Source organism: Aythya marila (assembly GCF_965140915.1).
Source record: "Aythya marila genome assembly, chromosome: 19".
Taxonomy (NCBI): Eukaryota; Metazoa; Chordata; class Aves; order Anseriformes; family Anatidae; genus Aythya; species Aythya marila.
In genome coordinates, this window is record NC_139060.1 from 996,687 (window position 1) to 1,013,012 (window position 16,326).

At 47.3% G+C, this 16,326-nt stretch overlaps 2 protein-coding genes across 3 annotated transcripts in view; one reads left to right on the plus strand and one right to left on the minus strand.

The window, feature by feature from the left end:
- EXD3 (exonuclease 3'-5' domain containing 3) overlaps nt 1-2,262 on the minus strand; it is a 307,765-nt gene extending 305,503 nt beyond the window's left edge. Inside the window, exon 1 of one of the 2 annotated variants that reach the window (XM_082775660.1) lies at nt 2,241-2,262. The gene's annotated coding sequence lies outside the window, so the exon portion shown is untranslated. Of the gene's footprint in view, nt 1-1,573; nt 1,596-2,240 lie in introns of those variants that run through there. The other variant, XM_082775661.1, reaches the window with a different exon arrangement.
- NOXA1 (NADPH oxidase activator 1) lies at nt 2,063-16,324 on the plus strand. The gene is made up of 15 exons (XM_082775675.1): nt 2,063-2,405; nt 3,756-3,838; nt 4,872-4,980; nt 7,167-7,301; nt 8,394-8,501; nt 9,220-9,279; nt 9,508-9,545; nt 10,052-10,193; nt 11,537-11,590; nt 12,539-12,611; nt 12,771-12,829; nt 13,691-13,860; nt 14,673-14,778; nt 14,861-14,984; nt 15,228-16,324. Exons 1-15 carry the CDS (start codon nt 2,232-2,234, stop codon nt 15,323-15,325), a joined length of 1,533 nt encoding a protein of 510 aa, XP_082631801.1. The 5' UTR covers nt 2,063-2,231; the 3' UTR covers nt 15,326-16,324.
- The last annotated feature ends 2 nt before the right edge of the window (nt 16,325-16,326 follow it).

A 16,326-nucleotide genomic window follows, 5' to 3' on the forward strand; every position in this document is an offset into this window, starting at 1 on the left:
CCTGCAAGTCATTATCTAACAGCTTCCTACCACATAAACAGAGGAGGTAACCTTGGCTTTTAGCCTTCATATGTTCTTTTTCACTATATTAAGATGCTTCCCCAATTTGGACTTATCTAGCCAGAAAGATCAGAACAGGCTACAGCACTAACATCTTGTCACTGCAAAGGTTATAAATCTTCTTTTGGATAATTTAAGTCAGTAGACATATTAGTATTCGAACAAAGAATTTGTAAGAATAGGAGCTGACTGGAAATAGGCTGCATATTTATGTCTTCCAAGTAACAATCAAGCTGTGTTGTTTGCTCCTAAGCTCCTTCTGCACTTTTGCCTCACTGCCATACAACAGTATCTTTGTTTAATCAAATTTCCACATCACGACAGAATCAAGTTCCTCAGAGAATTTCAAGTCTGTGACAGTCAAGATAACAATAATTGACTTCATTGGATCTTGAAATCTCTTCCCAAGAGGGGACATGAGGTTTATTAGAAAAGAAAGAAAGAAAAAAGTCATTTTTTTAAGCACGTCTCTTGGTCTTTAGTATCTACATTCATCATAGAATCACAGAATCATAGAATCATTAGGGTTGGAAAAGCCCTCCAAGTTCATCTGGTCCAACCACCCCCCTACCACCAATGTCACCCACTAAGCCATGTCCCTCAGCACCAGGTCCAACCTTTCCTTGAACACCCCCAGGGATGGTGACAGCACCACTTCCCAGGGCAGCCCGTTCCAATGCCTGACTGCTCTTTCTGAGAAGAAATGTCTCCTAATCTCCAACCTGAACCTCCCCTGGCACAACTTGAGGCCATTCCCTCCAGTCCTATCACTAGTTATCTGCAAGAAAAGGCTGACCCCCAGATCCCCACACCTTCCTTTCACATAGTTGCAGAGAGCAATAAGGTCTCCCCTGAGCCTCCTCTTCTCCAGACCAACCCCCCCCAGTTCCCCCATCCACTCCTCACAGGACTTGTGCTCCAGGCCCTTCACCAGCCTCGTAGCCCTTCTCTGGACACGCTCCAGGGCCTCGATGTCCTTCTTGTAGTGAGGGGCCCAAAGCTGAACACAGCACTCGAGGTGCAGCCTCAGCAGAGCCAAGTACAGGGGGATGACCACCTCCTTTTTTATCTTACTCCCACAATTGATATCAGGTTACCAAACCTACAGCTCCCCTACCCTACAACACATTTCATCTTTCCACGTGTATGGACAACACTCGTGGCACTTCCAATCCCGCTGAACTGTTCCCCCGGTCCTCCAAAAGTATTTAAAAATCATTAACAGGGAACTCTGCCAACCGGCTTACAGCTAAGCCTCTCCGTTTGAGAGCACGGCGCTGCCGCTGCTGCCTGCAGCCCTTTGGCTCCCAACTCGCCCTCGGCAACCGCCGGGGCCGCCCGCGAGCCACGCACGGCGCGAGCCGCCGGCACCGAGCCGGCCTCCTCCGCCCCAGCCTCCAGCCCCCGGGCCCGCCTCAGCCCCGAGGCAGCACCGGGGGCTCGACCGAGGCCGCGCGGCTCTGCCCCGGCTGCGGACCGTCCCCGTCCCCCCTCACCGGCCGCTGCCACTCACCTGCCGCCGCCGCCGCCGCCGCTCGGAGCCGCCCCCCCCCGCGGGACCCCCGGCTCGGCGCGGAACCCCCGGCGCCCGGTGCCGCCGCCCCGCCGGGCCCCCTTGGCGGCAGCACCGAGCGCGGCGCGGCGCCTGCAGGGGGCGCCGATGGCTGCAGCAACCCTGCGAGCCCGGGGTGCGAGTGTGCGAGTGTGTGTGAGTGTGTGTGTGTGTGTGTGTGAGTGTGTGTCTGTGAGTGGAATTTACCGTAACGACCCGCGGGTTTACCGTATTTACCCGCTGCGCGTGCCGTGCTGAAGCTGCACCCAGACGCGGCCGTGACCATGTCTCTGTATTTCTACGAATAAAACGAACGCCTCGCGGGCTGTGCCGGCCCTGCCCCTGCCCCGCAAGGGGCACTGCCAGAGCTTCTACTCGGGGGGCTTTCGGAGCCGCCCTTCGCTGCCACGGCCATGCAGAGCCGGCGCCGTGAGCCCCTCACCCTCTCACCTCGCCCTTCTCCCCCGAAGCACGGCCGGGCCCGCGGGACCCACGGGGCGGCAGCGGGGCCGGCCCCGGGAAGGAGGGCGCTGGGCGCGGCGGCCGCCTCCCTCCTCAGCGCCTCCCGCCCGGGGCAGCGCCCGCAGCTCGGCTGGGCGCCGGCTGGGAGCCGCGGGCCATGGCCTACCGGGAGCTGCTGAGGCGCTGGCACCAGGCGGTGCTGGCGGCGGATGGCGGCGACTGGGACGCGGCCCTGGACGCCTTCTGCGGCATCGAGGAGCCGCCGTCCAGGATCTGCTTCAACATCGGCTGCGTGCACCTGCGGGCCGGGAGGCTGGAGGAGGCCCTGCGGGTGAGGGGATGGCGGCGGGCTGTGGCCGGGCCCTGACTCGGGCGGATGGTGCTTTCCTCGCCTTGATTTCTGGGGGATTCCGTGCTTGAATGTGCTCTTCTGAGACACCTTTCTCAAACTACTTATAATCCTTACTCGACGTGTCGGGCTGATCGCTGGGGTGTGGGTGTTGATGGTGTGGGTATAAAACAGGGAGTGCTGCCGCTCTGTGCATCCCGAAGTAATCCCTCACGAGCTAAGATTTCTCCAGAAGAACTTGCTATCCTGGACTACCGCTGTCTTTTGGAAAGTGAGCTAGCTACCTGACAAGTGTGCTGAGATAAACTATTTCAGCATCTAGCAGCCAGCCTGTCCGCATGTCTCTCTATCAGCTGTCCAACAAAGAGATGTATATAAATACTTTGTCTTACACAGCACAAAGAGGAGCACAGGCTGTGCTGGAAGGGGCTGGGGCAGAGCTGTGGCAGCACCAAGCGGGGCCATTGCTGTGAGACAGCAGCACGATGGTGCCCAAGAGCCTGTTTTCAGCCCCAATAAACAGGCACCTACAGGGAAGCAACTCAGTTATGCTTCTACTTAGATCAGCAGTTGGTTGGTTGTCTTTTATAGCACCGTAGAGCAGACAAAGTAAAGTGCGCTGGCTGAGTCATGGGAGAAGCCAGCCACCAGTGCCGAGGAGCACAGTCAGTCCTTAATGTCCTGCAACATATTTTCCCCATTGCAATGCTGTCCCTGTTTACACAATGCAAGGAAAGTCTGGGGTTGCAGGTTTGATTCATTATCCACATACCATCTCATTGCAATGGTAAGTGTAGGAGCACACCTCCTAGCTTTCTCAGAAAGATACTGAGACAAAGCAGAGCGGGAAATCACTTTGAACCACTGGTCACATGCTGTTACCAGCTTTCCTGGTACTTACCTCTACTCAGCTGGGAAACTGGGATCAGAAATACCAATTTGTAGATGCAGTTTGTGAGCCCCTTCAGCTTTCTCCCTTTACGCACTCATCACCACAGGCATTTCAAATAGCCAGTTATCAGGGTAAGGTCTGCTCAAGGCAACAGGCTCTGCAGATCACAAAACATCATGTGGCAAGCATGGTTCATTTGTTACTGTCAGTCTGTTTTCCCAAGAAAGGATAAAATCCTGAAGTTTATCTCATACAGAGCCAAGACCTGAAAGGTGACATGAAGCCATCTTCTGCCCTTTGGCCTGGATCACAGCCCCACATTTCTTAGACAAGACAAGCTGGTCACAAGCCCAGGGATGCACCCAGCTGGGTACATATGCCCAGACAATGACATAAGAGATCCTAACTGATCACCAGGATATCTGTGTTTATCTCTTTAGGCATTCAGTAAAACAGTTACCAAGGACAACTCGCTCGCTGTTGGCTACTTTCAGAGGGGGTTTGTTTATCTGCAGTTAGAAATGTAAGTAACTTAAATAACTCTTGCCTGTTCTTTCTCTGGTTTTCTCCCTTTACTAAAAAGTTATTCCTAAAATTCACTCCTCCAGTAATTTTAAGCAGTTCATAAGGTCTGATTTGGCCTTGTAAACCATGTCACAAATCAGCAAGTCTTATTTCCCATTTACATAGGAGAACTGAGAAAATGTGAGCTGCACAACAACTCCAGGACCCCGGAGTTGGCTAATGTGACATTATTGTCATGTACACACAGAGAAAGAAGCCACTCCTATATGCAGGACTGATGGGAGATCCATCCAGTTTTTCACTGGGAATGAAAATATAATTGCACTAGTTGGTGTGGCTTCGCATGTTATGTGCAAGTTTGGCCTTCCCAAAAACACAATCTCCTGGCAGGCTCGTGGATGGTAGTGCCCTGGCCTAGAGCTGCTTCCCCTCCAGCTCTTGATCAGGTAACCACTGCACAGCCTTTCCCACATTTCATAGCCTGAAACCTCAGTGGGAACCTGTTTTGATTTCAGTTGTATAGCTGGTATAAATTCAGACTAATCCCCTCCTTATCTTTAGAGTTCATCCAAATTTCTACTAGCAGTGCTCTGGCCATTCATGTATGCTCACCATCAGCAGGTGTTTCCCAGCCCTCGCTTCTACCCCAGGGTGTCTGCTGGGACAAAACTGCCAGGAGCAAGCTGGGGAGGGAGCTTATGCTATTTGTTAACCTTTGTTCTTTACATTTTCTCATCCTTGGCAATGCAACTGTGCTTCAGGTATCAAAGCCTATTGTTTATCGCAAATAGTGAAATAATGCAGATAATCCTGGAGAAGAGATGCACCATGTTCATTTTGGTATGAGCTACCCAGTAGGTAGGAACTACCCAATAGGACAGGAACTTTTGTGGTCACAAGACATGTCTCTGGTGCATCCCTCCTCATCTAGCCTGTCAGGAAGAATAGATTGCTGGTTTGATTCTTGAACTTCATATTAGAGTCTTCAGCTTTTTTAAGTCTCAATTCCACCTGTCATCTCTGCATTGTAGGTATGAAGAAGCTCTCTCTGACTATCAGATGGCCTTCAGTCATCTAAGACAAAATCCTTTCATTGATTACAAGCAGCTGGGGCTGAGGCACATTCTTTATGCATGGGAGGTAAGGGCCAATCTGTCTCAGTCATCCTTCCCCTCTGTTGGGGGTATTCATCATGTTTTCAGCAGTAGGCCCTAGTAACCCAAGAGCTTTTCAAGACAGTACATTAGGACAGTAATAAATTTCTGTTTGTGCTTTTATAATTAAGTTCCCTTTAAAAAAAGTCATAAAACAATGTCATCTCTGAAGAGTTGTAACAAATTACTGTTTGAAAAGTGAAATTGTTTGGAGCAGATCCACAGGAATTTGCCTTTATTTTTTTAAGCTTACTTGTATAAATATGTATGAAAGTTAGGTTGAAGTATAGACAGATAGGAACAAAATTTGTCCAGAATGAAGATTTTTAAAAAGCTCATGTGCACAAAAGCTATCTTTCCAAATGTAGCAACTTGTCTCAACATTATCTGTCTAACCTATATACTAGACGTTGAGCCGCATATTGCTTCTGTAACGCTTCACGTTGCAGCTCTTATGTTTTTCCACAGAATTGACCTGCCACGTCCTGTTCATAAAAGTCTCCCTGAACTGATTGTAAATGTTTGTAATATTGAGATTGTAAATGACTTCTAGAAACTGTGCATGCATTATTGCGAGGGTTCATTTTGTGTTGTGTCCTGAGTTCCTGCACACAGACAGAAGAGTAGATACAGGAAATAAGTGTTTAATCCCTTACTCCTGCAAGAGGAGTCATTGTGCAATTTAAATCAAGCATGCCCATGAACCAGTCATTCAGCCTTGTTTAATTTCTGTGCTCATTATACCTGGCAGGAAGAAGCTATCTTTGGCATCTGTAACACTATCCAAACCTTACTGTTTTTAACAGTTTCAGTGCCACAGTACTGCTTTCTTTGAGCTCAGACACACCTAGAAATAATAGGTTCCCTTTAAAAATCACAGGGCTACAGGAGTGCCTAATCTCGTTAGGAGGAAGTTGGTGCTCTTTGATATGAATATCCAGTCCCTTGCTCCACATACTCTACATATTACCAGGATGTGTGCCCTCACTGTGGTGACACTCTCAACTCAGGATCTACATCCTGATTCATTTCTATCTCACTCTGACATCTACCTGCAGCTCATTTTACAAATTATGCAGACAAAAGACTTCTGCAGAACTGTGCCATCAGCTTTCCCCAGGTGTGGCCTCTCAAAGGCTGTATCTGATCCTCTCAAAGTAAAGGAAATTTTGGTGGATGGTTTAGAAATCCTGAGATTTTTTTGCCTCCTTCAGGGCTGTAGTACTTCTACTAAGCTGAGTGACAGCTGCTGCCTTGTCTTTCCAAGAGGGAGTATCTCTGCAGTTCCAATAGGTGTTCAACATGACCATTCTACCCCAAAAGAACAATTTTCTGTTGTGATAAAGGAGTGAAGGAAAAGCATCCTACTACCTGCATATCTGTCCCAAGCACAGCTTACATCCGGATATCACAAAGCAGTTTACAAAATGATAACCACCACATAAAATAGTAAGAAACTGGAGGGGGGCTATTGGGCCACACTTCTGTCTTGTAGGCCAGAAGCATTTCTGTATACTAACTGTTGGCTAGTGACAAGAAGGAAAGAGTTACCATCTTCTTACTTAAGCATATAAATTGAGGCTTCCTGACACCCAGTTCATGATACTTCCACACTTTGCTACTTCAGCAAACAATGTACTTACGTGCTGGGTAACAAGCTACAGCTAACAACTTACACATTCAAAGCCCACTGCAATGGGCAACAATTTTAGTTAAATTATTCCAAAGCAAAAGAGAATCAGAGTAATTCTACACGGCAAAAAATATTACCTAGTTACATGCATAAAATAACCAATGCAGCTTGCCGAGGAAGTCCTCACTGGCTTCTTAGACACTGGAGGAATAAGATCAAAACCTGTGTGGTAGCAGAGTATTCATCTACTCTTCCCTATGCCATTCCTTGCCTTGAACAGAACTGGACTGCCTGTTCCCAGCTGGGAGTACAGCTTTTATCAGTTTTGACTCTGATTATGATTCTTTTTTTCAGCTGTGCTCCTCACAGTGCCTCTCCTGTAATCAGGGGAGCAGGTTTGTGCTGCTGCCATATCCATAGTGTTTCTGTGCCAGGTCCCTCTTGCTTGGCTGAGCTTTGTAGGTTGCACTGGGTGGTTGCTCAGTTGCAGCCCTCTGAGCAGCAGGCAGACATCTCTGCTCCCTCCTCGCTGGCCTCAGGTGCTGTACAGCACTGCAGCAGCGCAGTGCCGGCTGCAACAGTGGCAGGAAGCCAGAGTCACCCTAGACAAAGCTGTCGTGTGGAGACCTGAAGGAAGAACAGCAATGTTGGCCTTGGCCCTTGAGCAGGTGCAGGTAAGACCACATCTGTGGGTTCCTGGGGGTGTGCCCTTGGCTCAAGATGGTAAATCCAAGGTAAAAACCTGCTAATTATTTTATTTGTTTGGGTTTTCCTGTCAATCCACCTGCTTGGTCTCCTGGGGACAGTCTAAGCCATTTCTGCGTTATGCTCTACCAAACTTCAGCTAATCTAGTAATTCCGCAGAAACACCAGAGTTGGGAATCATGGGATAACCTTACAGGCTGGGGAGGGTGCTCTCTAGCCCTGCTGTTCAGGAGCTTAGTTACATTCATACGTGTACTATAAAATAAGTTGTCTTATGGAGTGTTTAACTGCAGTACCCCATCAAGTGCAGATTTTGACTGTCTCACTTTTCATGAAACTGTCTGACTTTTTTGAATTCTTTTGGCCTCAGTGATAATTATTGGCAGTTCGGACATAAATGGCGATCACATTTCAGAGCTTGAATAGAGTGTAATCATGTTTATGGAGCTGGTTCTAAATAGTACTTTACGGTTAGACTTTTAAGGTCTAAAAAAACCTTTAGAGTTTTTTTTTAAACCTTTAGAGGTTTTAAGGAACAACTTACAGGTCTCAGATTTACTTTCCCTGGAGGATTCACTATTTTGCTACCTCCATAGGTCCTTATCTTACTTGTATCCTTTCTAAAGATTTATCACTTTTTAAATCTGACCATCTCTTTTAGCATCATGACCGCGTTTTACATTAGCATATGATTTACATTTGCTATTTGCATGATACTCATTGGTTGCATAGACTGACAAAACAAAACCATCAGAAATCAACTAGAGAAACTGCTCAGATTCTTTTAATAAGCCTTACTCTACTGCCCTCCCTTCCCACCCATCCCTTGCTGACAGAGTCAGCCTTTGATTAAACACTAGGCAGTGGCTACTGCACTCTTAATTTTCACATGCTTGTTAAACCTGAGTGACCTTTTTCAAGCTCACAGCTATATTTTTTGCTCCATTGTCTTCCTGGAGCTGGTTTCACACACACACGGAAGCTATACTTGCTTTTCACTGCTGTCATATTTCATTTAATATTAACTGACGGTTTTCCTTTATCTTCTTTCCCTGCCCTAGAATCATCTGTTTTTAGAGCCTATGCAGGTTCCCCTTGGAGAACTTTTCAGACCACGGAAGAAGGAAATTGAACAGCTAGATTCAAAAGATTTCCTAGGTAAACCCAAGGTAAAAGACATGTTTAGATTCAGATTAAGAACAAGAAGATAAAAATTCCACCTCCTGACACCTCCAGAGAGCATTATTGCTGGACACTCCAGCAATCAGTCAGTGCACTAGTGGAGAACCAATGGCAGAACCATCAGGACTTGCAGCGAGTCAAGGCATCTTAAACATACAAATCAAAATCTGTTAGAATTGACACCTCTTCTGTCAAAATTGCACATTGCTGCTAAAAAAAGCTTTGAATCTTAGTCACTTAAACTCTGAAAAAGCTGAGTGTGCTTAGGGATCCATGTGGTTGTCATTTTGCTGACAAAGACATTTTCAAAGGAGTACTTTCCTCCAGCTTGCTCCTACTCACTGCTGCATTCCCACTGGGACAAATGTGTGTTTGTGAGACAAATGCTTTGCCAAATACTTTAATGCAAGTTAGCAGGGAATTTCTCTGATCCCTTCTGTGCCCAGTGCATTCATCAGAAGTGCCATAGGCCATAGACCTCTTACATGAAAAAAGGAACAGGAAAATAATTCACTTGCATACTTTTGAAGAACTTTGGAAAAATGAAAAAAAAAAAAACAGACAAAAACAGCTGAAGCTGTTTTGGGAGTGTAGCTCTCATTTTCCCCTATGTGCATGTCCCTACTTTATGGAGTGGGTCTGATTGGATAATCTTGCAGGAAATCTCTTCGTCCACCTTGGATTCATATTTTTTTTCTCCCACAGGTGATCTCGTCCATCATTCCCAATGATGAGTACATTGGCTTTGAACCTCTCAGGCCTCAGGTGAGTAGGGCGTAGCTGTGAAAGGTGGAATGGAGCAGTAATGGAGCTCCACGTAGGGCTTCAGATCCTAACTCTGTCATGGTAAGAGTGTATGATGAATGTGGTTAAAAGGGGAAGACAGAAAATACCACATGTGAAGGTCTACCCCATTCAGAGGGACAGTAAATAAGACAGTGCCTTTGCTATATTGCATGCTGTTATAAATAGATTCTGTTGCTTCCCCCACAGAAACAGGGCTTTTATGAACCCAGTGCTGATGCTGTACGGTAAGTGTTCAGTTCCAGCCTGGTCTAACTCTGCTCTTACTATTTCTGCTCAGAAAGTTGCGTTTTGTCCTCTGATGTCTTTGTTTGAGGACTCTTTATGATCCACAGCCACCTCCCCCAAAGGGTGGGGTGAATACAAAATGTACACAGGTTTGTGGCTGCAAGAGGTACTGCAATTGAAAAGAGTGACAGTTCAGTAGCAGCACTTATATAAAGATATCAGGGCAGTCTGAACAAACTGATTTGATGATTTTGGGATACAGGCAAGGATCATGTTGTGGCTGGGAAATGGGAGCAGATTGGCTGTAGAACCTGCTCAGGTCAGTGGCAGAGGCTACTCAGCTGTCTAGTCCTAGTTTCCAGGACAAAGTGTGTTCACTACATGGTTCAAAAATCATGAAATTTGCTTGGTTTGGTGATCTTGTACCAACAGAACTTCAAGGCTGAATTTAGTCATTGTTTTGATCTGGAAGATGTTTATCATTATTTTCATTCTTTCTTTCCAGAGACCGTGAATCGGGCTACTATCGAGTTTTGTCCCATTATTACCTCGAGGACTCAGAGAAGCTGGCAGTGAAAGCCAACAGTTTGGTCTTTGTGCTAGCAAGAGGAACGGATGGCTGGGCTACAGCCATACATGACGGACAGGTAATGGAAATGGATGGGCTTTCCAGCAGAGACCACAGACCTGCTGTGAACAGAAGCTCACTGCAGTCCACTGAGCACATCCTTGGGGACCCATTTATAGCACTGCAGAGCTGAGGATGAGTTCAGGAGCTCATTTCCGCAGACCAGTTACTAACCATAGGTCTCTGACGTTTGGCTCCCATCAGCTTCTCCCATTCACCTCTGTGCCCACAAGGGCACCTTTGTGGGCATTTGTGCTCTCTACTGTATGTGATCCTGTGGTGGAATCTGGTAGGATGACAGTCATGAAGAACCAAATTTTAGAGCAGTATTTGTCACCAGGGAGTTCTAACAGAGCCAAGGAGATGGCCTGGTCCCTAATTAGATATAATTTATAAATAGGTTGAATAGAAACAGATAAACTTGACAACATGGAAAATTATTTTGTTGACACAAGCCATTTTCACATCTACGTAAGTTCTTTGAAAAAGTCAGCACACACCTGGAGTAGGTTGAGTCAGTAAATGTATCATTAGCCTGTATTTCAAATAAATAAATAAAAAGATTGTTCATAAAACCACAAAAAAGGGAGCTGGTTAAGCACAAGGGGCAGTGCTTTGAGGAGTGATTACAGCTTAAAAGAAGAAAAAGGTGGGCATAAATGTACAGGTGTTTTTGTTTGTCTGTTTTTAAGAAAGGATGTCCCAACAGAGAATCTGCTGTTACCTCAGCATTTAGCATATTTTTAAGTGATATCGTAATAGTGGTAGTGATATAGTGCTTCTTAAGGTGATAATGTTCCATGACAGACAGTCAAATCATTCAACATATCATAGACCTGGAGCTAACAGTGAAGAGCTACAGAAGGATTTGAATATGCTGGTTGACTGGTAAGTAAAGTGTCAGACAAAATTCAAAGTCAAGAAGAGCAAAACATTACACATACTGGAAGAAAGTAAACATAATTACTCCCAGTGATCAGTTGAAATTAAGATTGGTAGAAGTCACAGGAAATGGGCTGGTACCCCTTGACATCCTTGCTGCTTCTCTCCCTGAACATCTGTTTTAGGAGCAGGGTGTTGGACATGGGTAGGTGTTTGGTCTGTCACATCACAGCCACTCCATTAGCCACATTGATTTCAGCAGAAAAAGATGTAAAAGGACCCTTGAATTTTGTTCACTGGTTTCTGAGCACAAACCATATGGGATGCTGGGCTCATCCCTGGGCATGCCATGGGCACATTTGCAACAAGGTGAAGAGGCAACAGTGCTTTGCAATGGCCGAAGCAGTGCAAACTGGTCTTAGCAGAAGATGGACTTGAGTAGGCTGCTGCTGTCTCAGTTCTGTGCTTTGTGTCCCATAGAAGCTGCGCATACCGACCTCTCTTCTGGAGCCTGCCTCGAAGATGGATAAAGGGGTAAGCTGACAAACTTGCAACCCGGGGAGAGAGAAAGGGACTGAGAAATACGTTCAGGACATTTGTTTGTAAGACTATCACAGAATAGAAGAGTGGTGTAAGGTAAACACAGTGTTTGAGCTCAGACACCTTAAATGAGGACTAAGTGCTCTTGAACTGGAACAACAGAAGGGTTAAAAGCAGGAAAAATGCTTATTTTTTTTCTATACATCTTATCTCTTTACAACAAAATATAGGGGCTTAGACATATCCAGACCGCAGTGGCTTGTATTGTAGGCCGATATAGGTATTGTTGTCTCTTACCTGCAGTGGGCTGATGGATCACACAAACAGGAGCAGCTGCCACAGCTCTCTTGACCAACTGTCACGTTGTTGTCACCATGAGTCTGAGGGCATGAGACGTGATCGTTCAGCCCCCAGCCTCTTCCCTGGATGTCTACAGCCACCAGACATAGCATAGAAGCGGGTGAGGAGTGTCTGCATGTACTAGTTTGCCAGCAAAGCAAAAGCAGGGAAATCTGCAGTGGGATAGTAATATCTTAAACAGGCACATATTTTTGCCTAGAGTTCATGTGCCTAAGCCCTCAACCCTCACCTTTGACTCAGGAAAACTTCCTTCATCTCCCATGTCCCCCATAGGCATCTCCATATGTGATCTCAATTCTTCTCCATCCAAACCCAATGCAGCAAGTTGTGACTCAGACCCTAGCTGCCTCTGAGAGATTTTTCAAGCTTATAGTTGTTTTAATATTCCTATGATTTTTTCCTCCAAATGAATCCCAGGCCATAGCATGCAATTGGGCATTTGCTGCATGAACTGGTCTCCCTGGGGTTCTCTCTGGAGTTGCACCCTGAAATTTATAACCTGTTGGAGGCTGTCCTGAACACTGGCCTTGCTCACTCTCTGGTATCTTCTCCTCACTCCTTTCTGATGCTGTTCTGTTACAGAAGATCAGCATTGGGATTCCTCTCCCTCCTGCCCAGGTGCCTCCCAACCGACTCCATGTGAAGCAGACACCAGGTAGTCTCTTGGGCCAAGGACCTGAATGGGTGTTTTGTGAAGGTGGTGTGCCCCAAGCCCCCAGCTTTATGGGTGTATGGAGGGGCTGTCTGGGTTGCAGAAGATCTGTGTGGGGCCTCTGCTGACTACAGGGTCTGTCTCTATGCTCTTGTTCTGCAGAATCTCCTGGTGGAGTGAATGCTTCTGCAAATGATGCTGGTTCCCAGATGGGCTTTGAGGTAAAGTGTTTCACAAACTGAAGCTGCCACAGCCTCAGGAGGCTGTAAAAACTGCAAAGATTACATCCTCCAAAATTCATGAGCTGCCCCAAAACCACTGGGAAAAAACAAACAAACAAACAAACAAACTGTCCATTTTGCCATTCCAGAGAGGCCTTTCCTCCACCACTCCCATATCTGTGACCATACAGCTTTGTGAGGCAACCAAAGTTGAAGTTTACCTGGGCAATGCCCTTTTGCCATCTTCCAATGAGCCAAAAGCCCCAGGCATGGCAGTGCTCTCAGACACACACTTTGCAGCCTGTTTTGCAAGAGAGAGCAATCTTTGAACTACCTGCAGTCCCTTACCAGTGTGATATTTTGTGTCCCTGTCAGTCCAGGTACCACAATAATTCACTTACACTAGCTTTCTTCTGGGACGATGTCCTTCAGTGCACTTCTTTGTTATTACCAACCACTGTGTGTGATGGAGCTGGAATTGCTCCTCTGTCCACCTGGGGACAGCACCTCTCTGGCAGTGTCAGCTGCAGATCAACTCTGCTGCCTTGTCTTTGCTGCCTACGTTTGTAGGGATTTTGAAGTCATTTTTTGTCAGCTGTACTTCTAACAGAAGGCAGCAGGACACAGGGCCTTGGCTGTACCTCTTCAGCTGTCTGGAGGTCTTGGGGTTCTGCTCGTATAGGTTTGGGGTTGGGAGTATCTGTGTGATCAGACCCAGAAACAAGCTTTATGGATCATGGCAAGAACATTTGATCCCAGGCTTTGAACACATAGCTCCACCCTCCAACATTAAGGTCTTCATTTTGATGCTGTGAGCTTCCTTAATAACCAAGATGTCCATGCTGCCACATCTCTCTGCAGATCCCAAACACCCAAGGAGATGCTTCGTCCATCCTGGACAGACCAGCTGTGCTGCGAGTGCATTGCGAGTGCATGGTGGTGGTGAGGGCAGGTGAGGTGCCGTCTCTGCCAGAGCTGCGGACCCTTCTACGGGAGCGCTTCAGCCTGCAGGCAGAGCGTGGGAGGCTGAGGTAGGCTCTCAGTGTGCATGCCTTCCCTGCAGTGTGTGACAGCAGTGATTTCTCTGAGGACACAGGCAGGTGACTCTGTCTGGCCTCTGGGAACATTTAATTATCATAGAATCATAGAATATCCCAAGTTGATAGGGACCTAGAAGGATCAAGTCCAACTCCTGGCTCCACACAGGTCTACCCCAAAATTCAGACCATATAACTAAGAGCACAGTCCAAATGCTTCTTAAACTCCGAAAAACTTGGTCCTGGGACTGTTCTAGTGCACAACAACCCTCAGTGAAGAACCTCTTCCTGATATCCAGCCTGAACCTCCTCTCTCACAGCTTGACACCATTCCCTTGGGTCCTAATTGGGGTCATTTAACTGGAGGCTCTTTGCAGAGAGCCAATGGGGGAACAGAAGGAAGAACTCTGTACAGATACAGCTGCTGCATATTGGATTTTTCCTGCCCAACTCAGCCTTTAAGACACTCTAGGATCAATGCAGAGCAATCTGGGAGCCTGGCCAAAGTGTTAATCGGTCCTGGGCTGAAATCCCACTGACAGCGGCACCCCTAGGGGCGGTGCAGTGCAGTGATGAGAGGTTAGGATCTACCCCTCTGTTAAGTGTCTAAGGAGGTGAGTCTTTTCCTGACAGTGCCGTTTCTGCCCACTGAGTATGCAGGATGGCCCCATGTCATCGTGCAAGGTGATAAGCTGGAGCTGGCTTACAAAGTGAGCTTTGGAGACTGAAGATGGTAGATGGCTAGAATTATCTCAAAGCTTGTCTTCAAATCAGATGATTTGAGCCATGTTAATGAACTCTTGCAGCTACAGGCATTTGGATGGCAAAGAACTGGGTGCAGTTTCAGGAGAGGAAGATCTAGGGAAGATGTGGCAGCAGCTGACAGATGGCAGGCTTACACTCTGCTGCCAGGTATGTGGGCCGTGACAAGCTTCTCTGCTGTGCTGGACTCTAATCACTGCCTTGCAACCTCCATTCTGACTTTCTGCTCTAGGACTCGGACTCCCACTCAGGCAGACCTATCCTCTACCGGATGCTGGCTCAGCATGCTTACCCTGCACAGGGACCAGGGGACCTGGAGTTCAGCAAGGGGGACATGCTGGATATTCTCTCTGAAGGTAGCTCTCAAGTCCTGTCTGTCAAGTCTGTCAAGTCAAAGGCTGTCCCAGGCCAGGCTTTCAGAGTCTGCTGCAGGGAAGGACTGGGGAGTGCATGGCTTCTCCAATGCTGTTTCAAGCTTGTGCCCTCAGGATGTGCAGACTAGTGCTGGGTTTTGCCCAGAGTTAAATTCCAGCCATGAAAACTCTCCTAATCCTGCTCATAGGGGTCAAAGCTAATCTTGCTTCTTTATGTTTCCCCAGTGAATGAGGAGTGGCTTGAAGGACACTGCAATGGCAAGACTGGCATCTTCCCCAAGTGCTTTGCAACCCAGACCAGTTGTGGTGCTACCTTCCCATAGGGAATAGGAGCCTTCTCCAGCCTAACTGCACATGGAGCCCACTGCCATCAGTCCTGTCTCCCAGGGGTAGGAGACACCAGTAGCAGTTCATTTGGCCACAGCCAGCCTAGCCAGGAGCTCTAAACAGGAAATGACCCCCACAAACAGATCCCATGGGGTCTGTTCCAGCAATTTGACAGCATTTACTATGGCCTGTTCTGAAATATGACATATTTACCTCTGTGCTTCCACTGCCAAAAATTTGCTTGTATGGGGCAGAGAGAGGAAGGAAGAATCTGACGTTTGGCTATGGGAAATGTCCATGCAGAAACCAGAGGAATCTGCCAGAGCTTGGGAGCTCAAACTACAGGGTGGGAAGATGCTCCTTTGCCTGGAGGAATTCACCCCATCTCCCTTGCTGCTGAAGTTCAGGCTGGGAAGGCTGAGCCTCACTCTAATGAAGCAAAGGGAAGCTGACTGTGAGGAGGAGGCAGAGCACTTCCTGGCCCCTTGTCCACATACTCTTATCTCCACCAGAGAAAGCTGCTGTTCTTTTGGAAGGCTTTTGTAACTATTTTGCAGTGGGGTATATGGGATAACACCCTGGGTTAGGACCATCATGGATCTGCTGGAGCCAAAGGGCTCTGATCATTTATTAGGCCAGATGCCTTTGATTTTATTTTTTTTTTTTCTCAAGCCCTTAAAAAGTCCTACCTGGATTTTACTGCTGTGTGGATAAGGGTCTTGCAGGGCAGAGGAGAGGTAGCTGTGGAAACATCCCTGCTCACAGCAGCCCTGGGCTTTGTCAGAGGCTTGGAGGGATTGCGGAGGGGTCTGACTGGGTAGCGCAGCACTGGGCTGGTAGCTGTAGCTTGAAAGGCTGAAATGACTGTCTGATTCCTGCAGCTGAGATGGTCTGGGCTCTGCTGATGTAAATAAAATATTCAAGTGCCTGGAGCTGCAACCTGCTGTGGATTAAGTGTCTGACAAAGCTGAGCTATATAACTTGAATATAGAATAAA

Excerpts from the sequence above, each read along its gene's own strand:
- NOXA1 (XM_082775675.1), top strand. The coding sequence starts at position 2,232 with ATGGCCTACCGGGAGCTGCTGAGGCGCTGGCACCAGGCGGTGCTGGCG. Across the intron at positions 4,981-7,166 it reads ACATTCTTTATGCATGGGAG|GTGCTGTACAGCACTGCAGC; the intron begins GTAAGGGCCAAT and ends CGCTGGCCTCAG. Across the intron at positions 14,779-14,860 it reads GGCTTACACTCTGCTGCCAG|GACTCGGACTCCCACTCAGG; the intron begins GTATGTGGGCCG and ends TTTCTGCTCTAG.